Here is a 26,151-nt window from a genome sequence, read left to right as displayed (position 1 = left end):
CAATGAGTAGTGCCTGCTTCCTGTATCTGATATCCCTGTATTCTTTAGCGTTCTCTTTACTGCATTGCAAATTTTTATTTAAAATTCTACAGATAATATGCCCCATCACTCCAACTCAGTGTTAAATTTCTCCTGTTCATATTGTGCGGCTTCTGTCTCCTGATTGATTAGGGTGTGTGTATGAACCAGAGTACAAAGACTTGAAGAAAATAATGAAAAAATCTTTTCACTGTGGGTATCTTGTAGTTCAATTAAAAAAAAAAAAAAAAAAAAAACAGACAAGGCTGCCCACTATCTCCACTTCTGTTCAACATAGTGCTGGAAGTCTTGGCTACAGCAATCAGACAGGAAAATGGAATCAAAGGTATCCAAATAGGGGCAGAAGAGATCAAACTTTCACTGTTTGCTGATGATATGATATTGTATCTAGAAAACCCCAAAGATTCAACCAAGAAACTCCTGGAACTGATCAATGAATTTAGTAAAGTCTCAGGATACAAAATCAATACACAGAAATCAGAGGCATTCATATATGCCAACAACAATCTAATTGAGAACCAAATCAAAGACTCAATTCCCTTCACAATAGCAACAAAGAAATTAAAGTACCTAGGAATATACTTAACCAAGGACGTAAAAGACCTCTACAGGGAGAACTATGAAACACTGAGGAAGGAAATAGCAGAGGATGTAAACAGATGGAAATCCATACCATGCTCGTGGATCGGCAGACTCAATATCATCAAAATGTCTATACTACCCAAACTGATCTACAGATTCAATGCAATACCTATTAAAATCCCATCAGCATACTTCACAGATATAAAAAAAATAATTTTACGCTTCGTATGGAACCGAAGAAGACCCCGAATATCAAGAGCAATTCTAGGCAACAAAAACAAAATGGGAGGCATTAACATGCCAGATATCAAACTATACTACAAAGCTGTAGTAATTAAATCAATATGGTATTGGCACAAAAATAGGAATATTGACCAGTGGAACAGATGTGAGAATCCCGATATAAAACCATCCTCATATAGCCATCTAATCTTTGACAAAGCAGACAAAAACATACACTGGGGAAAAGAATCCCTTTTCAATAAATGGTGCTGGGAAAACTGGATAGCCACATGCAGAAGGCTAAAACAGGACCTACACCTTTCACCTCTCACAAAAACCAACTCACGCTGGATAACAGACTTAAACCTAAGGTATGAAACTATTAGAACTCTAGAGGAAAAAGTTGGAAACACTCTTCTAGACATCAGCCTGGGCAAAGAGTTTATGAAGAAGTCCCCAAAGGCAATCACAGCAGCAACAAAAATAAATAAATGGGACATGATCAAACTACAAAGCTTCTGCACAGCCAAAGAAATAGTCATGAAAGTAAACAGACAACCTACAGAATGGGAGAAAATTTTTGCATCCTATGCATCCGATAAGGGACTGATAACTAGAATATACTTAGAACTCACGAAAATCAGGAAGAAAAAAATCAAATAACCCCATTAAAAAGTGGGCAAAGGACTTGAACAGAAACTTTTCTAAAGAAGACAGAAGAATGGCCAACAAACATATGAAAAAATGCTCAACATCCCTAATCATCAGGGAAATGCAAATCAAAACCACAATGAGATATCACTTAACCCCAGTGAGAATGGCCTTTATCAAAAAATCTCCAAACAATAAATGCTGGCGTGGTTGGGGAGAGAGAGGAACACTCCTACACTGCTGGTGGGACTGCAAACTAGTTCAACCTCTGTGGAAAGCAATATGGAGATACCTTAAAGTGATACAAATGAATCTACCATTTGATCCAGCAATCCCATTGCTGGGCATCTACCCAAATGATCCAATGACACTCTACAAAAAAGACACCTGCACTCGAATGTTTATAGCAGCAAAATTCATAATTGCCAGGCTGTGGAAACAGCCCAAGTGCCCATCAATCCAAGAATGGATTAATAAAATGTGGTATATGTATACCATGGAGTACTATTCAGCTCTAAGAAACAACGGTGATATAGCACATCTTATATTTTCCTGGTTAGAGCTGGAACCCATACTACTAAGTGAAGTATCCCAAGAATGGAAAAACAAGCACCAGATATATTCTCCAGCAAACTGGTATTAACTGAGTAGCACCTAAGTGGACACATAGGTACTACAGTAATAGGGTATTGGGCAGGTGGGAGGGGGGAGGGGGGCAGGTATATACATACATAATGAGTAAGATGTGCACCATCTGGGGGATGGTCATGATGGAGACTCAGACTTTTGGGGGGAGGGGGGGAAATGGGCATTTATTGAAACCTTAAAATCTGTACCCCCATAATATGCCGAAATAAAAAAAAAAAGAAAAAAAAACACTACAAATTGATAAGGAAAAAATAGAAAAATAGACAATTCACCAAGGATATTATTTCACTCACCAGAATATTAAAATGTAAACACTTTCACTTCAAATGATACCCTGCTGGTGGGAATTGGATGGGAATCTCAGTCTGTTAATATATTCAGTGTGCGCCAGGCATGGTGGCTCCCACCTGTAATCCCAGCACTTTGGGAGGCCAAAGCAGGAGGATCACTTGAGCCCAGGAGTTTGAGACTAGCCTGAGCAACATAGTAAATCCCCATCTCTACAAAAAATAAAAATTTATTAGCTGAGCATGGTGCCTGTAGTTCCGGCTACTCAGGAGAATGAGGTAGGAAGATTGCTTGAGCCCAAGAATTTGAGGTTGCAGTGAGCTATGGTGATGCCAGCCCAGGCAACAGAGCAAAAGACCCCGTCCTGGAAGAAAAAAAAAAAAAACTCATTATGGAAACCCCCGTGATACAGCTTTCCACATCTCCATATTTACTCTAGAGAAAGTCACACACAGGGTGGCAGGTACAAACGTATTCCCTGTGAAATCGCTATCATAAAATAACAACTGGAAACAACCTGTTTATCCTTCAATAGGTAAATACCTATGTCAATTATGGTATTCATACCACTTATACCAAACATAGAAATTAAGAATTTGGTACAGCCATGTACACTAACATTGAAAAATCTCCAAGTAATGGGTGAGAAGTTACAGGATGATGCTACAATTAAAACCCACATTATATATTCTCTAAAGGTACATAAAACTGTATGTTTACAAATTACAAACCGATTACAGTGATTTACCTCTGGAACACAGAGGGCAAGAAGGGAAATGGACTGGGGATGGTCAAAACAGACTTATACCTTATCTGCAATATTTAAAGAAAAAAAATAAGAAATACATTTTTGCATTAATATATTTAAATTTCAGAAATTAAACTTACGTATTACTTGAATACTTAGATGCTAAGACATTAAAAACCCTGTCTAGAACTTTTTCTTCCAGCCAGGATGAGACCGCATTTATTCTGAAACAACTAAAAAATTGAATAAAATATATGAAAGTGTTTTTTTCAATGCACTGGATATTAGGCGAAGGAGGACAGTGATCCCTGAAAGACAAGAAACCACTGACCCATCTTACTGCCTTGAATTTCTAGGTTACGATGAGGGAGGAGGAACCAACCCAGGCAGAGCCCAGTGGTCTTCCTGAACTGAGGAGATGGAGACGAAAGTCAAGGGAGATGAAGACAGCTAATGTTCCCATGGCAGTGGACCAGAGGAGAAAGCTGCAGAGACAACTCTAGGAATCTGCAGGGGATGCCCCTTGAGTATTCAGCAATAAACTAACTCATCCTCCATGCATGAGGGAACTACCCATGGCTGGGGAAAAATTTAGAGGAAACAGTGCCTGGAGGTCACACAAGGCTAGAATAGAGCTTGTTCCTACTAACCCACACTGGAAAGCCTCATGGAGGCACTGGGCACTCAGAAGGGTCTTGCCTCAGTGCTGAGCAAACAGCAACTCTAGAACAAATACTGTTCTACTCTCACCCTCACAAAGCTTAAAAGACCCAAAAGGATCAAACTGAACTTAACTTTGTCTCCAAAGAAAGCTCAATAGAAATACAAAACTTGGCCGGGCGCGGTGGCTCACGCCTGTAATCCTAGCACTCTGGGAGGCTGAGGCGGGCGGATTGCTCAAGGTCAGGAGTTCGAAACCATCCTGAGCAAGAGCGAGACCCCGTCTCTACTATAAATAGAAACAAATTAATTGGCCAACTAATATATATAGAAAAAATTAGCCGGGCATGGTGGCGCATGCCTGTAGTCCCAGCTACTCGGGAGGCTGAGGCAGGAGGATTGCTTGAACCCAGGAGTTAGTTTGAGGTTGCTGTGAGCTAGGCTGACGCCACGGCACTCACTCTAGCCTGGGCAACAAAGCGAGACTCTGTCTCAAAAAAAAAAAAAAAAAAAAAAAACTTATATTGTACTTATAGAAATACAAAAAAATTATCCAGCATATAGCAAGATAAAATTTACTGTTGGCATCCAATAAAAAATACTAAGCATGCTAAGAAATAGGAAAATATGACTCATAATGAATGGAAAAATCAATCAATAGAAACTGACTCAGATGTCAGAATTATAAGTCATGGGCATTAAAACTTCTTACTCTAACATGCTAAAAACCTAAACAATGATTGGCCATGTGGAGATGTGAAAGAGATTTTTTTAAAAGCCCAAGTTGAACTAATACTATATAAAGGAAAACATCTTCAGATTAAAAAACACACTGAATGAGATTAACAGTATATTTGATATAGCAGAAAATATTAGTAAACATATAGACAGTAATATAAATAATCTAAAATGAAACAAAAACATTAAAAAAACCCCACAAAACCTATGCATTGGTGAACTGTGGGTCAACTTCTAACAGCCTGTTTAATTTAAATCCTTAACAAAGGGAGAGAACAGAAAAAAAAATTGAAGAGAAAATAAATGGCTGGAAAACTTCCAAATTTGTTGAGAACTATAGATTCGAGAAACTCAATAAACGGCAAGAACAAGGAACAAAAACTACAGCACAGCATATCATAATCAATTTGCTCAAAACCAGTGATAAAAAATCTTAGAATCAGCAGAGAAAAAACAGACATGTACAGAAGAACAATAAAGACAGCAGACTTGTCATAGGACACAATGAAATGAGAAGACAATGGATCAACATCTTTAAAGTACTGAAGGCAAAAAAAGGTCAACCTTGAATTCTACATCCAACGTAATTCTTTCAAAAACAAAGGCGGTTTATACCAATCATGTGTAAGAGACACAAACAAGGTCAATGGTTTTTGCATTTGAAACAAAATACTACCTAGAAAAATAAAAGGCAAAAATAAATGGAAAGAATTTATCAATAGCTATACCAGCAGGTAACAGAGAAACACATTTCCATAACTAGAAATGTTAAAGGATATCCCTCAGGAAGGAAATTAGTAACAGGTTATCCACGTAAGCAATGAAGAGCACAGGACCCAGTACTTACATGGGTAAATGTAATGAACCTCTTACCTAAAAACCTTCAACCTTATTCTTATCAAAATAATGTCTAGCAACATTTTAGGGAGTTATTAAGCTTGGCACAGTTTTATAATACTTAGGAAACTTAACCATATATAAGGCTAATACAAAATCAATAGTTCATGATTTCTAAGGCAGATTATACACCTACCCCTATAGGTTTTTTTTTTTTTTTTTTTTTTTTTTTTTTTGAGACAGAGTCTGGCTAGAGTGCCATGGCGTCAGCCTAGCTCACAGCAACCTCAAACTCCTGGGTTCAAGTGATCCTCCTGCCTCAGCCTCCCAAGTAGCCAGGACTACAGGCATGCGCCAGTATGCTCAGCTAATTTTTTCTATATAATTTTAGTTGGCCAATTAATTTCTTTCTATTTTTAGTAGAGACGAGGTCTCGATCTTGCTCAGGCTGGTTTCAAACTCCTGACCTTGAGTGATCCTCCCACCTCGGCCTCCCAGAGTGCTAGGATTAAACCCGGCCTACCCCTATAGGTTTTAAGGCTTAAAGAGGAGTAAATTCTCTCAGTCCAAGTCCAGTGATTTAATACAGAATGTAATTATGCCCACGACATGGACCAACGTAACCAGACTTTGCACCAGCATGTGGCTTTTAAGTTATGTACACACCAAGTACTCTAAACAAAAGCCCAATTTTACATTACACACAATCCAAATTAACAAGGCAGAAAGTCACAATTTTCAGATATATAAAAATAAGATGGTATTCTTTTCATAAATTATTGGTAGAGCATGATACCTATTGATTTGTGGAAGACTAACTTGCATGTCGCACCCATAGGCATACCAAGTCCTCCCTACAACTATCATTTCTAAGGCTCTCTTCTCCACTAACGAATATGTACCTTTGCAATTATCTGCTGGTCTAGAGGAGCAAAAATTTTGAGTAGACAACCTACCCCCAAATTAACCAATAAGGTAAATTCACTAGCATTAAATTTCATAATAAAAATACAACACACACTCAGTCAATAAAAAATAGATTAATTCAATAAACATGTAAATTTATTTTAAATCAGTTTGGTACATGATACAGATTCATTTTGCAGTTTTTAATGAACTGAAATAGAAATTTCTAAATACAGCAGTGTCTGCCTGTGCAACAAGTATCTGTAAGGTAAAATAAGGTATTTGATAGAACATCTGCATGAACAAATCAGATGAAAAATCTGAAAAGGTTTCTGTATACCTTCTGGATTAAAAAAACCCAAAAATTATTAATGGCTCAAGATACTACATTGCTAAAGGAAGAAAGAGTCTGAAAAGGCTGTGAGTTCTGTTCCAAGAGCGTGTCTGCAGACTTGCAAGAACTAATTTTATATTATGCTTTTACTGTTAGAGCAGTGCTCAAAATTACAGAAGCTTCAAATCAAGTTACATTTTCACAAAATTTGCTACATGAGTTGACATTGATGTGTGGTAAGGAATTCGTGTTCAGGTAAATGACATCATTTACACGTAAATTACATCATTGTAGCTAATTTTTGCCACCTTGGAAGGAATGGAAATTCTGCATATTTTCAAATCAATCTTACAGCACTCCCTAAAAACTAACAGCCATGGCACCATAATAAATTTTGTGAGGTACCTATATTGTTGCTACTAATGGAAACACAAAAATGTGAGGTAAACCTACCTTTTCCCAAAAACCTTTGAAGCCAAGATTTTAAACAATTAAGGCACTTGAAAACATTAGGTGTATATACAAGTGTGCAAGTAAAACAAACTTTAGCTGTACCAGCAAGTAACAAAGAAACAGTAAATCTTCATTTTAAGAACCTTTAATTATCTAAATGCAAAGTTTCAGTTTATGAAATGAACCAGAGAAATCTGTCATTTCCTACCATAAAATACTGAAAACCAAGTGCTAAACTCAGCCACTATTGGCTAAAGAAACTCTAACAAAAAAACTTTAATGTCCTAGAAAAGCAAATCCCATTTCAAACTAATTAAAGCCCCTGAACTAATCCAATGTGTCAAAGGCAAAGGAGAAGTAACCCTCTAAAACTGAAAAAAAAACTAGTGCTTTTCAAAGAAACTAAAGAAATGAAAGTATGCATGCTTATTATACTATGGGATTGAAACCAAGGAAGGAAGAGAGGAGAAAGAAAGAGAAAGCAGTCTATTCATCCATGGCAATCATCAAAAATCTACAGTAATCTGATCAACCAAAAATCCTTGTTTTCTGAAATTACATTGGTTACATGTGCTGTCTGAAATCTTAAAATGATTGTCTCATTTAAAGAGTAAATGATCCTAAAACAACTTATTTCTTTCTTGCTTCATGAAAGAAGTTACTTTTCAAGAAAGCTTGGTGGAAATCCTTTCAAAGTACAATAGAGTTAGGATACTTTTTTAAGTACAAAGGAAAATATGTTTAAACCAATTTTATCTCTATACTTTTCAACAGCCATAAGAAAAATGTTGGGAGGTTCAATATATGGAGGCTTTTGATTTTGTATAATATCCTTTATCTTAAGTTTCTCAGCTCTGAAATAAAGTAGATAAATTTTCAATTAAATATTAACAGTATGATACCCAAAAGCAGGTTTACTACTGCTCACATCAACAGTTACATCTTCAGACCAATCTTTACCTTCCTTAATGTGAATGAACAAATCACAAACATTAAGCTAAACCATACCTTTCAGTCTGTCTTTTAAGGCACTGTTCTTTATTTTCTTAATGATATAAGGTGCTTTACAAGTATGAACAATAACCTGTTACACATTAATGGTTTGTAACCTTTCCATTCATTTCTTTAAATCTGGAATGTAATTCCCTGTGTGGCATCTTATTTCTAATGTAGAAAAAAATAACTTATCAAGCATAAAATTTTACTCTAAGGATACAGTTTAGCACTACTAAATTTATAAATTTATTCCAATTTTGAAAAGATAGCTCGAAATCCACCTGATTGATAATCATTTGGCACACTCTCAACTGTGTTCGCTAAATTACATCTTGAGTTAGGATGAAAATAATGCAGCTTTCAGGCTTCAAAATGACTAAATTTAAACTGCCAAGAGTCATGATGTTGTCTGCACAAGACAACATTTTCCATCACTTACAGAAAGTTACATTTGGCATGTCAAGAGAAAAACGTAATCCCACAGCAGCAGCCATTTAAAATAAAAGAAGACAGCTACTAGGATTCATGCAGAGTATTTTAAATATTTCTGTTGAACAAAATGATTTAACTGATTTTTCTTCAATGACGATGCTTCCAGAAAATCTATATGCGTCCTTTGGAAATTTAAAGATCCTGGAACAGTGTCTTCCATGTGGGACATCTTGAAAGATGGTATTTTGGTTTCAGTGAGTTACATGAATGAATTGCCAGTCCTTGTTAATTTATAGGGTCTGTTTACAGAGTGTGGTAATTTCGTTCTTTAGATTTGCAGAATTTATACAGAAAGAAAATTACAGCTTGCACACCCAAGACAAGGACAATTCCACCAATGAAACTGGCTGCATCAAAGGTAGACTTCCGCATAGGTTGTGAGGTTGGAGTCAAAGTGGTATTTGTTGTACCTGTTAGATAAGACATAAGAAATAACAATCCTCAGTAAGTATCATGATCCTCTATCATAATTTTAAGACCTACCCGAGCTTATTTTGCTATGTGTTAAATTCTATAAAGTACTTCCTTTTGAGTCAAGAATTTATCCATAATGAAGGCAACAATTTATCAGACCCATTTTTCATTCTACCCAAGGATATCAAGTGCTCAGTGTTGCCATACTATTTCAAATATGAAAATAACAGAAACAGATTCTCTCAGTATGCAAAATTATACCCTGAGAATATATCAACCACTTTAAAAAATGCAATAATTTCTTCAGACTATGTATTTTATGTTAATTATCAGTGTAAATATTAATGCATTGAAAATTCATATGACTTTTGAAATTAGGTATAAGGTAAAGGCCAGGTATAGTGGCTCACATCTGTAATCCTAGCACTCTAGGAGGCTGAAGCAGGACTGCTTAAACCCCAGGAGTTTGAGATAAGCCTGGGCAATATAGTGAGGCTCCATCTCTTAAAAAAAAAAAAAAAAAAAAAAAAATCTAGGTACAGTGGTGTGCTCCTATGATCCCAGCTACACAGGAGGCTGAGGCAAGAGGATTGCCTGAGCCCAGGAGTTGGAGGCTGCCGTGAGCTACAACTGTACTATAGCACTCCAACCTGGGCAACCCAGAGAGATCCCATCTCAAAAAAAAAAAAGGTCAAAAATTCAGTTGCAATTTTTCAAGTTACAAAAATAATCCTATTAATAATCCTGGCCTAAAATTAGGCCAGGCATGGTGGCTCACGCCTACAATCCCAACACTTTGGGAGGCTAAAGTGGAAAGATCACTTGAGCCCTGGAATTTGAGGTTACAGTGAGCTATGACCAGGCCACCGTACTCCAGTCTGGGCAACAGGGCAAGACCCTGTCTCTAAAAAAATTTAAAAAAATAAAAATAATCTGGAATTTATGATTTCAACAAGCAAAAGAATTTGTCATTAAAGGCATCTAAAATAGCACTGTCAGCAAGTTTTATATTATAATAAAGTATTTACAAAGTCATAAGGAAAAAGAACATGAAAATCTGAATTTCCTTTCAGGGAGTAAAATGTTTCAAGAGTAAATAAGAGAGAATAGTGGCAAAAACATAAAGCTGAAGAAATCACAAAAGGCAGGTAAAAGTATATTCATCAGCATCAAGACAACAGCTTATTTTGAGTATGAATAGAGAAAAGGGTTCCTAAACTGTGTCCCATGGCATAATCTCAATCTGATTTAGATTTCAATATGTCAAATCATCAGTTAATAACAAGTTAGTTTTCACATATACAGTCAACAATTTCTGAGGAATGTTAAGAAATGGTAAGAAGGATGGTGAGGAGCACATCTGGTAGTGATCTTGGCTTTTCTCAGTAAAAAGGATGGACACCAGTAGTTACAAATTAAATTTCAGTACATACAAGTTGTACTGAAAGTGTCTTGGAAAAACATTACTAAACTCTAAAGTTCATGCCAAATCTGATTATACATTAAAAACTAGAAGAGGACTCTCAGCAAAATTGTCATTATTATAACAGCTTCTACACTGGTCCCCTAAATGTAAGAGATGAATTTCAGCTCCATAACCATTCATGAACAAAACTGGAAAATGATGGTAGAAATAGTAGAAGGCAACATTGTATGCACATACTACATCACTGTTAGTTTTAAAAGCCTCAATTACCTGATGTAGTAACTGTGGTGGAAGTTGTAGAGGGGGAAGGCAGAGTTGTGTTTCCAGCTAAAATGAAAACAAAATGTATTAAAACCTTAAATTTCTAACTTCCCAGTTATCTAATATCTTTAAAAAAAAATAATGCTACCAACTTCAACATGCTTTAAATTTTTTTAGAGATAAAAGCTAAATTTCAGTTAATGGTTCCCTAACATATCTACACACCTAAGAACACTAGCTTTTAAATACATTTAAATGTATTTAAAAACATTAAGCAATCATAAAATTCTTATCTATGTTAATATCTATATATATATCTAAGTATGAAATCTACATATACATTTGGATAAAGTTTACAAAAACTTTATCTTGCCCACACACAAATGCAAGAGTATTTAGGTGAGGGAACTATAGGTTCTTTATAAATAACTTTGCATCTAAGAAAAAAATATTAAAGCCATGGGAATAAATAAGTGCAACTTAGTACCTCTTATGTGGGTATCAATATTTGCCTATCTTTATCTTCTTCACTTCAGGGATTGGCAAACTCTTCTTACAGGGGCAGATAGCAAACATTTTAGTCTTTGTGCACTGTGTAATGCAAAAGCGGCCAACGACAACATGCAAATTAATGGGCACGGTGTGTTCCAATAAAACTTTATCATCTTATGATGCCTCTAAATAAGTGTACTCTGAGAAGAATTAGCTTGAATATAAAATCATTTTAGGAACTGAAGTTCTCCTTTAATATATATTACAGAGAGTCATCTATAAGGGTTCTCACACCAGTATTAGAAAGGAAGGTCCTAGATACAGTTCACACAAAGTAACATTTTGCCTAGTCCCAGAGCTAGCTACTTAATGGATTCAAAGTTTGTTGGAACATTTGAGAAAGGTTTCACTGAGAGATTGTCCTTAAAGTTAGGGTCCAAATATTTGGAAAGAGGACATGCTCTAGGCAAGGAGTCACTAGCTAAAAGAGTTCTTTATCGTGTCTCAGGAAATAACTAGGTTGGTCAGGCTATAGTACAGGAGCTTCAATATGAGAATTTGCTTACTCTGGTGGGCAACTAGGGATGATTTGGGAGGAAGATAAGGAAAATTAATCACATGAGGCTCATATACATTTATTTCCTTTTTAATATGAACTTAGCATGAATAGTGTTTTATATTTTTATGAAAAATGTAAGGTGCTATATATACAAATGTTAGTTTTTGCACTGTTTCAGAAAAATGGATGTGAGGACTAAAAAGAATTTGGAAACAAATGCTATTTCTGTGTAAAGTACGTTAACTGAAAAGACTTCAAAATGATATGCTTAATTCACAAAAGACAGAGAAAGGGTGCCAAATAAATGTTGATAAAGCATTAGAGATGAACTCATCTTTCATTATATTATATTGTTTTTAAGCTGATTAAAAGAAAAACAGGAATAAGCATCCTCCCAAATTCCACTGATAGAAAAGAGGAAGTCCCGTTTTTAACAGTTTAAGAATATCACTAAAAAGTAGATCTATAAAGACAAGGACTCTCATAACACGTAGACTGCAAACACTCCAAGGTTGACAGGGATCCTATAAAGTTAAGGTATTCTCATTTTTATAGGACCATGAGTAAAAGGGAGTCTTTTCTGTATTTCTGAAAGCTCTGGTTGGACTTCTCTTTTTGTACTGAAACTATTAGAAGCTAATAGATGATATGCTAATAATCCTGATGGCTATGTTCATACACATCTGTTTTCTTTCCCCTCTTGCTTTGAACATTGCTGTACGTACTTTATCCATTCTGTTCTTGAGTCAATAGTTCTCTCATCCCCATTTTTCCATACCATGAATATCTTATAGGGAAATATCCGATCTCATCTTTGACAGAACTGATTCTTACACAGAATTCCTAGAGTAGAGGGTATAATTTTAAGACTCATTATTCCCTTCAAGGTTTTTATTACTTGGATAAGTTTATTTTATGTGTAACTGTAAAAAATACAGTTATGAGTTGAATAAAAAATTATTTTCAATCTTAAAACACTATTATTGATTTTGTTTGATAGTGTTAGGGGAAAAAAAATTCTGCAAATTTGCTACTTGGTTCTTACTACCACCCTCAGAACATGACAAAAACTAATGCTTTTTATAAATAGGCAAAACTTTTTTTTTTTTTTTTTGAGACAGAGTCTCACTTTTGTTGTCCAGGCTAGAGTGAGTGCCGTGGCGTCAGCCTAGCTCACAGCAACCTCAAACTCCTGGGCTCGAGTGATCCTTCTGCCTCAGCCTCCCGAGTAGCTGGGACTACAGGCATGTGCCACTATGCCCGGCTAATTTTTTATATATATATATCAGTTGGCCAATTAATTTCTTTCTGTTTATAGTAGAGACGGGGTCTCGCTCTTGCTCAGGCTGGTTTTGAACTCCTGACCTTGAGCAATCCGCCCGCCTCGGCCTCCCAAGAGCTAGGATTACAGGCGTGAGCCACAGCGCCCGGCCCAAAACTTTTTTTTTTTTAACATTCATTTTTTTTGGAAAAAGTATTTGGTTGGATGACATTTTCAAAATAAAGCCATTATTTGGGGAATATACCTCTATTAACCTACAATGTTAATATCATTTAAAAAAAATAAATTCATAGGTTATAAAAAGTTGCTCTTGGTCCTAAGAAAATTCAGGAAAACAGTAAAGATATTTAAGAAATCCCACCACCCAGAGTAACAAGTTACTTCCTCCCAGACATTTTTCTAGGTGTGCATTTAACAAAAGCTAAAATTATACTAGAACTGCTTAATACAGTTTCTCTTCTACTTAACATATTATGAATATTTCCCCCTCTATCTTTTGGTCCTTCTGCTGTTAGATATTTGTATTTTATATATTGGGGGAGGGCCATTATAATTCACCTCATTGCACATCTTTCTACATAAATCAGATTCTCTTGCACTGTTTCCTTAACAGTCCCTTAATTTCTCACTGTTCCATTCAGAGGAAGCAACATACATAGCCATGTAGAGACACCTAAAGTGTTGGTCAACTGATGCATTTTCTGAAGGCAAGCTCTTACTTCTTTCCACTTTACAGAAATAAAAATGGGTAAAAAACTCGTGGTAGTTCAGAGGAGGAGCTAGGATGGAGCAAGCAGCAGAGAACTACACCAAGAGTGGACTCATAGGGGAAGAAATTAAAAGTGAACCCACAGGCTGGGCGCGGTGGCTCATGCCTGTAATCCTAGCACTCTGGGAGGCTGAGGCACGTGGATCACTCAGGAGGTCAGGAGTTTGAAACCAGCCTGAGGAAGAGCGAGACCCAGTCTCTACTAGAAAAATAGAAAGAAATTAATTGGCCAACTAAAAATATATAGAAAAAATTAGCCGGGCATGGTGGCGCATGCCTGTAGTCCCAGCTACTCAGGAGGCTGAGGCAGGAAGGATCGCCTGAGCCCAGGAGTTTGAGGTTGCTGTGAGCTAGGCTTACGTCATGGCACTCTAGCCCAGGCAACAGAGTGAGACTCTGTCTCTAAAAAAAAGAAAAAAAAAGTGAACCTATAATGCTTTGGGGGAAATTGTCTACTCCGCCCCCGGCTCTGTTCATACCCCGCCTTTCTGGAAATGAGTTTTTTCCCAACACCTCTGCTTTCATTACTCTTTAACATCCTTCTTAGTCAATGATTTCTAATGGGTGCTAAACATTTCATACCAATCAGCTCAAAATAAATTTTGTAGCATTTGCAGATTCCCATGTCACTGTTATTTCCACCTTAGCCAATTTCAAATTACCAAGATGATATCACCAAGCACAGGGTTGGCAAAAGCTGTGCACAACTGGCTAGCAAAAACTGGTTCAAACCAGCTCCAACACACCACTGTCCAAGTCTTTCAAACCAAATTCTTGTCCTTGTTACAGCACTGGACTACTTTTTCCTTTGAAAAACTACACCTACAACCACACGTATGCGGTTAGTTTCTTGGACACACTTTTCTGGGTTTTCTTACTTCTATACCCATTACCCTATTTGGTTTCCACTCAGGTCCTCTTCCCAGCCCTTAGATATTGTTTCCTAGAATTTGCTCCTCAGGCCCTACCCATCCTCTATGTTCCTCCAGTGGCCTCTACAATTGCCTATGATGATCATCTGTATTTTCCCAGAGCTCTCTCCAGACTTACGAGTTTTCTGAAAATGGATCCATTAAGATCCCACTTAAATGGACTCCAGGCACCTGAAACTAAAATCCCAAATGACAGCCCCAATCAGCTGCTCCTTTCTCTCTTGCTTACTTTGGTGAAAACTCCTCCCCTTCTTTCTTACCACTCCGCCGCCCCTCAGCCACCAGGTCTTACCCTTCTACTTTGTAGGCCTATTTGCATACACCTGTAGCCTCCCTACTTTTCTCTAGAATTATGGTAACAGGTTATCTAACTTCCCTGAGTTCACCCTGGTCTTTTTCCAAACTGCTCTCCACAATGACAAAATAAGTCATTTTATTAAAATGCAAGTATGATCATATAACATACATGCTTAAAATCTTTTAAGATTACCATCAAGGCGTACAAAGGCACTTTGCAATTCTGCTCTTGACCTGGTGACCAGGTCCAGCTTAACTCCTCACTTTCTATTGGACACTCCTTCACCTCACTGTACTCTTTCACATCTCCACATGTGCCAACCAACCTGGACCACCTGGGAAGCTCTCCCCATATTTTACCAGTGTAGTCTTAGTCGACATCTTCACTAGCTGTCACCATGTCTACCATGCTACCCAGTACACTTTCCTACAAATTCCCCAACACATGTGCTCACTGACATCTTTCATTGTTCCTATGCTAGACAAAATGCTGGCCTATTTCTGCCTCTATATCCCTATTCCCATTACCTACCTAGCCTAGTTCATCTCCTGGAATAGATGTACTTAATGTTGGCAAAATGTTAAGTTATTTATTCTTCCTATCAAATTAGTAAGTTTTTAAAAGGAGATATTATCTAATGCTGCTGAGAGTGTGATAAAACTTTCCTGTTGTTGATAGAAATGAAAATCATTCATCTTTGTGGAAAGCAATCAAAAGCCTTAAAATAATCATACCCTTTGATGAAGCAATTCTGTTTCAATCAGTCCTATCACAGAAACACACAAGCAGAATTTCACATAAGATGTTCCCTCCATGGTGAATGAAAGAGCAGGATAAAATGTGCTTACAGAACAACGCTTATAGTAAGAGGGAAAATACAAACGTGCATAAGCCTATTATCAAATTTCATAAAAAGTATACTTATTTAGATGTACACATAGAAAAGACTAGAAGAAACCAACCACTGAAAACATTTTGGTGTATCTCTACATGATGGGAACTATAATTTTCTTTAGGCTTTTGTATTTTATTTCCGCAAAATTCATAAAAAGCAATTTTGTGGGCTAATATACAAAGCCACAACAAATCTGCTAAGATTCACCAAATGTGAAACACTGGAGCTACGTGTCACCATCACAAATGGTGCACACTGATGTAATTATTGTGGTCCAAGACCAAATAAGTCTTTACTGATCTTTAAAATTATACTAATAACTTTCAAGTATTTAATTACTAAAAATTTATCCATTAAGAGAGCTTAAAAATACTGAAAGAGGAAGAAAGAGTTAGTCATCTTAAATTACCTGTAGAATTGGTTGGCACTGGGGTAGCAGTGGGCACTATTAAAAAAAAAACAGAAAAATCATACATATCAAAGCTATCAAAATTTCACATTCTATAATGCTATATCCCAACCTGCAATCATTTGAGTATCACTTTCACAATTTTTACAACACTTAAGAACTACCTGTGGAAGAGGCTGACAATTGTCTCCACCCAACACTAGTCTCTTCTTCTTTAGAAATAGAGCCAAATTTTAGCAACACCTCCCTATCACCTTGCAAAGACATTTCTTAGCCTCCCACGCATCTAGTTAGCCACAAGTAACTTCCAGGAAGCATCCTTTTAAGGTAGATATGGGCCTCTCTCATTCCCTTCCTCTTCTTGCTGGCTGGAAAATCAATCTGATGACTAACCTTAGCATTCATATTGGACAGCAAGGTCAAAGCCATTTTTGAGAAATAAAAGAGTGAAATCATAAAGGAGCCTGAGTCCCTAATGGTTGCAGAGCTATATACTCTGGCACTCTAGATTTCCTTTACCTGAGAGCAAAGTAAATTTGTCCCTTGCTTAAGGCATTGTAATTTTGGGGTTTATGTCCTTCACAGTTTAAATTATTTGTAATTGGTACATCATCAAGTAAGTAGCATTACCTACTCAATCTTTAAATCAATGATTTAGAAAATGTTCTACATAATCTTCTAAGCAATATCATGCAATCACAAGTCTGAGTTATTAGTTTTTTCTAACACACATTAAAATAAATATTAAAAATGCTCTTAAACCACCTAACCAGATTATACACTCTACATAGAGTAAAACTAATACTAATGAAATTCTCAGTTACAACGTTCACATTGGGATGGCAGGTGGGGCAATGCCTACCAAAATTAAAGAGTCAAGGTAGTCTTTCAAGATTATTGACACACTCCACAAAAATCTTTTTTCTATTCAATTATCTATTCACCAAATCAGGAGTATGACTTTCCCATTAATTTATAATCTCATTTAAAAATTTAGCTGTTTCAACTAGGAATTTTAAATGTTATGCAGGACAAAGAATAATGGTTAAAGAGCAATCAAGTTCCTCAAATTAAAATACAGATTAAATTAAAATACAGGTTAAATTAACATTTAACCACAGCACACACTGTGCTGGAGACAAAATGTAACAATCACCAGTACTAGAACTCCAAAAGTGCCAGAACAAGGTTGTCCAGGCCTGTAAGATGCAAATAAAGACAGAGTCTATACTGCAGTGAATTCCTAGAAAAGCTTAAGGGAAAAAAAAGTAGATGAAACATCTACACTTATAACATTCCATAGTACAAATAAATCACTAAACCAAGCTTCGAAATATTTTAACAGAGGGAAAAGGAAAAATGTTTTAGGAGCTGTCACTTTAAAACTTCCATCATTCTTTTTGGAAATTAAAACCTGCATCTCTGGCCAGGCGTAATCCTAGCACTCTGGGAGGCCGAGGTGGGATGATCACTTGAGGTCAGGAGTTTGAGACCAGCCTGAGCTAAAGCAAAATCTGTCTCTACTAAAAAAAAATAGAAAAAAAAAAAAATAGCCAGCAACTACAAATAGGAAAACTTAGCTGGGCGTGGTGGCACGTGCCTGTAGTCCCAGATATTCTGCAGATCCAGCTACTCCTGAGACTGAGGCAGAAGAATCCCCCGAGACCAGGAGTTTGAGGTTGCTGTGAGCTAGGCTGCAGCAATCTAGCCCAGGCAACAGAGTGAGACACTGTTGTTCCAGGCCAGTGGTGGGAGGGGCAGGGAAGTGTCCTCTGTTCTCTTTGCGCCACAGGAGATAGGTCAACGGAACTGTCCAGGAAGTCACAATCAAGAGATTGTGGAGATGCACAGATGGCTCAGAATCATCAACTACAGTTAAACAGCCATAGCCTAAAGCTGAAACCCCTCCCTTTAAAAGCTCTGTATTTCTGTTTACAGTGAGGAAAATTGGTACTTTAAGATGGGAGTCTGCCATTTTCATTTGCCTGCAAATTAACAAACCTCTCTTTCCTTCTTAGATCACTTGTCCTTATTCTTCTGATGTGGCCTCGGGGACAAGGATGAATTGTAACAATATCATCCTTTTATTAATTAGTATGAATATGCTATTTACATCTAAATTTTTGACAAAATGAGAATTATGACAATGATTCAAACAAAACATTGAAACAAGGCTTTGGGAGGAAATGATCTTCCCCACCTCTCTTTGGCCACCTTCCCAGCAACCAATATGAATACATACCAGAACAGAGGTTGGTCGTGTTCACTACATGACAATCGCTTACTGTTGAATTGTGAGAACAATAGCTCTGATCTGTTATGGAAAAAAGAGAGAGACAAACAGCACAAACCATCATTTGTGTTATCTTTGACTTTGCTACTAAGTTCTAAAATCAAACCAAACACATTAGAAATCCACAGACTAATAAATACTGTTGTTATCCTTTTCCCATTGTCTTAAAGATATTATACATGATCCCTCCAAAATGTTATCCCTTAAAAATCCAAATGAGGCCAGGTGCAGTGGCTCATGCCTGTAACCCTAGCATTCTGGGAGGCGAAGCAGGATTGCTTGAGCTCAGGAGTTTGAGACCAGCCTGAGCAAGAGGGAGACCCTGTCTCTACTAAAAACAGACAAACAATTAGCCGGGCATAGTGGCAGGCAATTGTAGTCCCAGCTAATATCACTTGAGGCCCGGAGGTTGCAGTGAGCTCTCCTGACCCCACTGCACTACAGCAGGGACAACAGAGTGAAACTCTGTCGCATAAAAAAAAAAAAAAATCCAAATGCGTAGATAAATCTGAAACACTTAGATCTCAGAATTGTGGCATACCTACTGTACAATCAAGGAAGGCAGCCAGGATACACAAGAGACCAGAGTCAGTAGGGAGAAGTGGTCAGGATTTTTTAATACAGGCTTAGTAAGCAGAGGAGGTGCTTCAAAGCAGCAGAATCTCTGTTCCAGATCTCACTGCTCTAGTCTTCTGTACTCTCTAATAGCTTTCCTGTATAGGTAGACTTGGAGCAAAATAAGGGGAGAGCCTTCCTCAACACATCTTACAAGTACAGCATTCAATCTCCAAACTTCACCAACTCCTATATACATATATATATAGGGGGGGCACCCTAAAAAATTCCATTTTATGACCTAAAAGACACACAAAAGTCAACTTAACCCCAAATTTAGTTAGTACCCAAATTTTAAAGAGCTTTTTGAATTTTATGTAGTGATACAATTTCTAGAAGCATTAAAATTTTCACCAAAGAATAAACTTCACCTGCAGTTTTGGCTTTTTCTTTAGAACAAAAACCCCTAAACTGATTATTTTACTGATAAGGAAAAAATGCAAACCATTCTACATTAATAAAACAGATAAGAATAATTTATGGCATAATCCCTTGGTTCTAACAAACACCTTATTCCCATTTCAACATACTCCCCCCTCAATCAAATGCACACAAACTTATTGTAAAATGTAACAGAAGCACAGGAAAGTCAACTCCCCCCACCTCATTCTTCCCCCATATCTAAGCATCCAACAAAGTTTCATAAGGTCTTTTTATAGTTCACTTTGCAGGACATCTGCAAGGTAAACGTCTCAAACTGTTTTCAGAGGAAAGCTTTCTTTAACAGCTAATTCCAGTGTATTAGTGTACCCTTAATCCCTAACAATGGTCTAAAATCTTCCTTCCTTTAAAAACTACTGGGGGAAAAAAAAAGCAGGGCATGGTGGCATACACCTGTAGTCCCAGCTAATGGGAAGGCTGAGACAGGAGGATCAAGTCTAAAATTCTCTCTCTGAAGGGAGTGGATGGGAGACAAGAAGAGATTTTCACCAGGAGTGTTAAGCAATTAGCATTTTAAAGGAGTACTGGATTTGTAAAATAAACAGTACATGCTATCCAAATGTTCTACATAATTTTCAAATGGTCAAAGAATCAGAATATTTAAAAATGTTATAAAAGAAGTTTTGCATTCTCAAAATTACTGCATCCCCAAGGCTTCTTACCTTTACATTCTATCCAAAAGCAGGCAGTATTAACAGTGCTAGCATTAAAACAGGAAACACAGCTATTGCGGCCTTCACAGGTTTCTGGCGGAGACGGATACAGGGGAGAAAAGTATAAAATCAATGAATTAACTGGTATTTCATTTGAGTTTGTTCTACTTATATTTTTTGAATAAGCAGTAGACACACTGCCAGAATTACTAATTCAGAGAAATGATAAAACTTTATAAACTGGTTTACTAAGAAATTCCAATAATTACAAATTATGAAGCTGTAAGTAAACTTGTTTAAAAACAAAAACACGCTAGTGAACACATTCAGTACCTCACAACACTATCTTCTAAACAATCCTTTCTCACATGGCAGCCATACGAAAGCCACTCAGGGTTTCTTGAGGCATTTCAAAGCGTCCTTAATACACAAAAATATTGGAAAAAAGGCTTTGCTGTAAGACCAATACTACACATAAGGAAATCACTGCCCCCAAATAAGAGATAAAACCCTGGGATTTTTAATAGTAACAGATTTATTACAGGTTGAATCCAAGCTCTGATGATGTTCTTTCTGCAAAGGAGTTAATTTCCCAGGAATTCTTGATTCAAAAACCATTCACTCTTCAGAGTCCTCCACAACTGGGGACAAGATTTGGAAGGGCCACATTCATGTGCATGTAATTCAACAAGTTAACAAGGTATTTGTCAATAGTTTATCCCAAGCCAAATAGTCCAGAAAATAGTATTCAAAGAAAGCTAATTACAATTCAATGTCTGGACAAATGAACCAACCATAGTGGGCTCTATTCATTTTCCTATAAACTAGATGCCTCCCAACTCTCTCATTTGCTTTCCCCTGCAAACAACAACAACAACAAAAAAAAAAAACAAAACACTCTGCAAAGGCACTGTCACTGCATTACAATACTTTATCATTAGTATTTATTAAAGACAGGGACAACAAAGAAGTAAATTCTTCAGAAGTTTGTATAGATACAAAATGCTACCTGTGTAAAATCTTTTGTGCTTGATGAAGGGTGTAGTGAGTGAATGTTATTTACAATGACTAAACTTGCTACCTTTCAGACTGTACCTTATCCAACTAAGATTTCCAAACAATGCAAATTATCTCCTTTGAATGCATTTCAGTTATACAAAGGCAACTGATTCGTTTCCAAGCTTCTCTTACACTTACACACACACACACACACACACACACACACACACACACACACACACACACACACCCCTGAGAGGAAATTGCTGATTACCTAGGAGACAAAAAACATTCTGGTCTATCATCTTAAATATAGTGCGGTTAGAACTCCCAGTACTGTACTGCAATTTACTTTTCTCATCTAAAACTTTTTAAATTTTACTATTTCATATCTTTCTGAGGCTAACAAAAAAGCATTAATTATATCTTAAATTTTATAAATTACTAAAACTAGAGAAGATGTTTTAGAAGAATATGAATGACATGGTAAAATCATTACACTTCAGCAATCCTACGGTCAAGAAGCAAGATACGCCTTACCCCACTGTTAACTACAATAACCAATCATACCATACGGCAGGTTTTAAACATCTAGTGTTTCTTCACCTTACCACCTCCTATTTATCATCCCTCCCTCTCCTGCTGTCACAGCGTATGCCAATTTCTGCTTTAAAATTTGTGTATGCCTTAACCAACCCTACTTGACTGCAGAGTTTAACAGAAGTTACGTTCTTCATCAGGTTTTAGAAAAATCTACAGACCCGAGTTCCAATCCCGACTCCACAACCCACTAATCACACGGTCCCGGGAGTTACTTTGTCGCCGTCTTTCTGGCTTCTAGGTTTCATCTATTTTCCAGTTTAGACTTGAGTAGTAAAAGATACATATCCTTTGCACATAGCATAAAATGTAAAGTTTTCACTAATTAAATGATCAAATCTCAGTTATATCTCATATCCATCTGCAAAATCAATGTAATAAAATCTCAGGTGACTTATTTTCTCAGACCCTAGTCTGAGACACGAACAAGCATTAGCGTCTCTCTCCTTCCCTAACTTCCGGAGAAGGGTACCTCTGGAGAGCAACCCTGGGTGGATAAACGACTGGCCCCAGGGGGAGGGAGTTCGGTCTCACCGCCAACTTCAGAGGCGCGTCACCTCGCCCCATCATCAACCCCACAGCTGCCACCGCGGAAGGAAGCCACGTCCCCACTTCCGAGCCCAAGGTGAGACTAGGAATTACGATGCACTTTTCAAAAGTAGCGCGACGGGCAACACTTTGGGGTCGGCATCAGCCCAACGGCCACGGGGGCTCGCCGGGCCCCTTCCCGCCGGGGCGCTCCCCACTCGCGCCGGCCGCGGCTGCACTGGGGCGGGCCGCCATGTTGCCCGAGCAGCCGCCGCACCCGGAGCGCGGCCCGCCCGGCCCGGCCCGGCCCTCACCCGGGGGAGAGAGTGCGGCTGGGCGGGCGAGCGCAGTAAGCCTGCTGGCGGCGCCCACCTGGTACTGGAACGGTGACTGGCGGGGCGGATGTCGCCAGCGTCGTCGTGTTTATCTTGGTGGTGGGCTCCAGAGTCGTCCCGTCTGGGACGACGGTCGTGTTCTGCTCCGCGGATAGCACGCAGAGGGCGGCCAGGCAGGTGGCGGCCCAAAGCAGCGGACAGTAGAGCGCCGACATCGTGTCCTCAGCGCTGGTGTCCGGCCGAAAACTGCGGCGCACAACGCTCAGTCAGTCCCTCCGTCCCCTGCGGCGCCGCTTGCGAGACTTCGCTCCCCCGCGGGAGCGCGCTGGGGTCACGTGAGGGGCCCCAGGCCGCGGCGCGCGGGGGCGAGGCGGGGCGGAGGCGGGGCGCGGGCGATACCAACGGGATTCTACGGGGGTGAGCAAGGGACTCAAGACCAAGGTATACCAAGGAAACTGCCCAGATTCTGCAAATGGTTTTACTTGCCCTCGGATTTCCACACAAGGAGCAACTGGACTTTCCTCGTGCCTACCATAGGGAAAGCCCCCACCCTGGCTTGGATGGAACAACCTACATGACGTGGCGTGTGGCGTCCCCCTGAGCGCCCCGCGAGGCCGTGTTTCCGCGGCCCCACGTGACCTCTGGGGCCTCGCCTGCCAGACACAGGGCGGAAGTTGTTTTTGTGCGATGCTCGTAGAACTTGAGAAAGAACTAAATCTATGCTGTGCCACAGTGTCCCAAGAGTACTTATATCCTCAATAGGACCCCCGCCTTTTTCCTTGAAGATCGATTTTGCTGGAGGTAACCTTGTGATGGGACTCTCTGGGGAAATTGAGACACCACGTGGTTGCGTTTCTGCTCTGCCGCCCACAGTGTGAGCCGCTGAGGCGCCGAAGCGGTCCCAGCCAGAGCTGCATGCTATCCTGTGTCACACTTTCCCAGCCTGGCTTTTCCGAATTTTAATTTCAGACGGCAGTAGCAGCACTCAACTCCAGCACTGTAGTCAGAGAATCAAAGGCGGTCTGAGTTGCAAGGCCATTGGGTCCGTTGCCATCCCCACATTACAGGTGAGGAAGCTGAGGCTCAGAAAAGTTTCCTGAGCTAGAGCAGGATGGCCTTGGCGTCAGTGCTGGATTTTTAAGTGCCTGCCTGTAAGTGTTCAGGCACTGCATAGGCTTTTAAGTAAGGGTGAGCGCCATCTGATGCCCAGTCTCAAAATATTTGCAAAATTTGGTATGCTTGTGTCAATTGGTAAAAATTAGACTTTAAAAGTTATATTTAATGCCGTGTGTTTTCAGTTGTTTTATATTTATCGTGTAATTTTAATTATGGCATATTTACTCTAATATGAATATTAATTATTTTTGTAAAGCCTTGTTTTGCTGTGCCACAAACACCGGAAAAGATGACTGCATAAGCGCTTTACCTTTTTGCCTCGAGCTGAAAGCTTTTATTTTCCCGTGGAATCTAATCAGTGTGGTCCTTCTGTGTCCTCATAACTATGAACATTTGTTCCATTGACTACACTAGTTGGAGATTTGCTTGTATGTAAACAAACTGATGATTTTAACTGATCCAGCCTATGGCCGTCGAGTAAATAAGAGTCTGCTCTTCTCTCAGGACACCTGTCACACCATATTTAGCACGTGACTATCTGACACCCATACTAAATGAAGGCAGAGTCAACTTTTATTTCTTTAAGGTTAAAAATATAATAGAAGTTCTATTCTCAGACCCCCATGGATTATCATGTTTCCACTTTAGGATGAACACACACCACTTTGGAGACCTTTGTTTCACAATTTGTCATCTGAGTGTTCAACTCTAGTCCTCAGATTTTCATTAGTCCTCATAAGGGGGCATTTCACTGTTTTAAGACTAGAGAACCATTGGCTTATTTTATCTTGCATGGCATCTGTCGAGGTACATCAAGGACATTTTCACCATTCTAGAGAAACAGCTTTATTTTCAGTTCCTGAAGGAGCAAGGTATCTCAGCCTTGGCACTATTAAGATTTTAGGCTGGTTAATTCTTGCCTGTCCTGTGCATTATGGGATGTTTAGCAGCATTCTTGGCCTCTACCCACCCCTCAAAAATACCTCCCAACATTGTTAAATGTCCCTTGTGGGGTAAAATCACCCCTATTTGAGAACCACTCTAACAGAGGCTTCTGTTTGCAAGGTCAGCTATCACTCAAGTTATTTCCTTTTAGAGACTTTGCCTGCAATTAGATTATTGATTGGTGGTTAGATTCACCTTCCTAACCATTTCTTTTCTTGAAGGCAGCAAGACAGAGCGCTTCTGCTCTTGTGAATATACTAGTAGTATAAGCCCCCTCTATTTTTCTAAACAGAAAATTTTAAAAAAAATTGCTTTGACCTTCTGTCAACACCATCCCCCAAACACCAACACTCCAAACAGGAGCCCACCTTCTAGCTCTAAGTATAGCTAATATCCAGTGGTCCCTTAGTAATCAGAAGTTTGCCTGTACTACTTGATAGCAAGAAATAGAAACCCTCTTGTACTAGCTTATGTTAAAGGAGATTAATTCATAGTAAGAATATGCAGTAAATTTCATAGACATTCGGGGGTGGGAAACCAGGTATGTGTGGGCCACAGGAGATTTGAACTTAAAAGGAGGAATCCCTGGCATGTGAACCTGGTTTGCTAGGACATTGCTTCAGGCTCCAACCCCATATGACCTTGCCAGCTCTAGTCTCCACAGCTAACCATCTCCATTGGCCAGTATTACCGTTACAGTTCTTGGAAGAGAGAATTTGAATGACATATAAGACCTTCCCAGCATGTCCACTACCCACTGTCTCCTCTATCCCCATCCTATGAAATCTATACTAGAGTTCTTGGAACTTTCAGTTCTAACTGCTTATATTTTCTTTTGTGTCTGGATCTTCATGTAATTTCTTCTGCCTACTCTTATCCCCTTCTGGCACATAGCTGACTCCTACTTCTCCTTTCAGGTCTCTCAACTAAAAGGTCACTCCTGTCATAAGCCATCCTTAAAATCCTCAACTCTCCTTTCTTCCCACCCCTAGACTACAGAAGGTGTTCCTGCTTTGTGCACCCATGCACCCTGGACTTGCCCATAACAAAGCATATACCACATCATATTGCAATTGTCTGTCTTCCTCACTAGATTGGCAACTTTGAGAATAAGGCGGTCCTCACCAATTTATTCCTTGCTCCAGGCGTGAGGCCCTGTTCATAGTAGGCACTTCATTATTATGAGTAAAAAAAAAAAAAAAGAATGAGTTAATGAATAAACTGGCTCGCTTCAGTCAGTTGTCCATCCTTGCCAAAAACAGCAGTAGCTAAGAGCACAGGAGGGCAACTGCTAT

The 26,151-nt window shown here is 38.7% G+C and overlaps 1 protein-coding gene across 2 annotated transcripts; it reads right to left on the bottom strand.

The window, feature by feature from the left end:
* Nucleotides 1-6,449: 6,449 nt before the first annotated feature.
* CD164 (CD164 molecule) lies at nt 6,450-23,143 on the bottom strand. Of its 2 annotated transcripts, XM_012753078.2 has the most exons (7): nt 22,833-23,143; nt 20,343-20,426; nt 18,574-18,645; nt 16,332-16,367; nt 15,762-15,793; nt 10,705-10,761; nt 8,778-9,004 (listed from the first exon to the last, which is right to left on the bottom strand). In XM_012753078.2, the coding sequence occupies exons 1-7, from the start codon at nt 23,008-23,010 to the stop codon at nt 8,984-8,986; spliced, it is 480 nt and encodes a 159-aa protein (XP_012608532.2). In that variant the 5' UTR covers nt 23,011-23,143; the 3' UTR covers nt 8,778-8,983. The 2 variants fall into 2 exon arrangements, with proteins under 2 accessions (XP_012608531.1, XP_012608532.2); XM_012753077.2 differs by lacking the exon at nt 15,762-15,793 and having other exon boundaries at nt 6,450-9,004; nt 22,833-23,140.
* Between the last annotated feature and the right edge of the window lie 3,008 nt (nt 23,144-26,151).

Source organism: Microcebus murinus, chromosome 5 (assembly GCF_040939455.1).
Source record: "Microcebus murinus isolate Inina chromosome 5, M.murinus_Inina_mat1.0, whole genome shotgun sequence".
In the NCBI taxonomy this organism is placed as follows: Eukaryota; Metazoa; Chordata; class Mammalia; order Primates; family Cheirogaleidae; genus Microcebus; species Microcebus murinus.
This window is presented reverse-complemented; position numbering and strand designations above follow the sequence as displayed.

Excerpts from the sequence above, each read along its gene's own strand:
- CD164 (XM_012753077.2), bottom strand. The coding sequence starts at position 23,010 with ATGTCGGCGCTCTACTGTCCGCTGCTTTGGGCCGCCACCTGCCTGGCC. Across the intron at positions 16,368-18,573 it reads CACGACCAACCTCTGTTCTG|TGCCCACTGCTACCCCAGTG; the intron begins GTATGTATTCAT and ends TTTTTTTAATAG. Across the intron at positions 9,005-10,704 it reads CACCACAGTTACTACATCAG|GTACAACAAATACCACTTTG; the intron begins GTAATTGAGGCT and ends CTTATCTAACAG.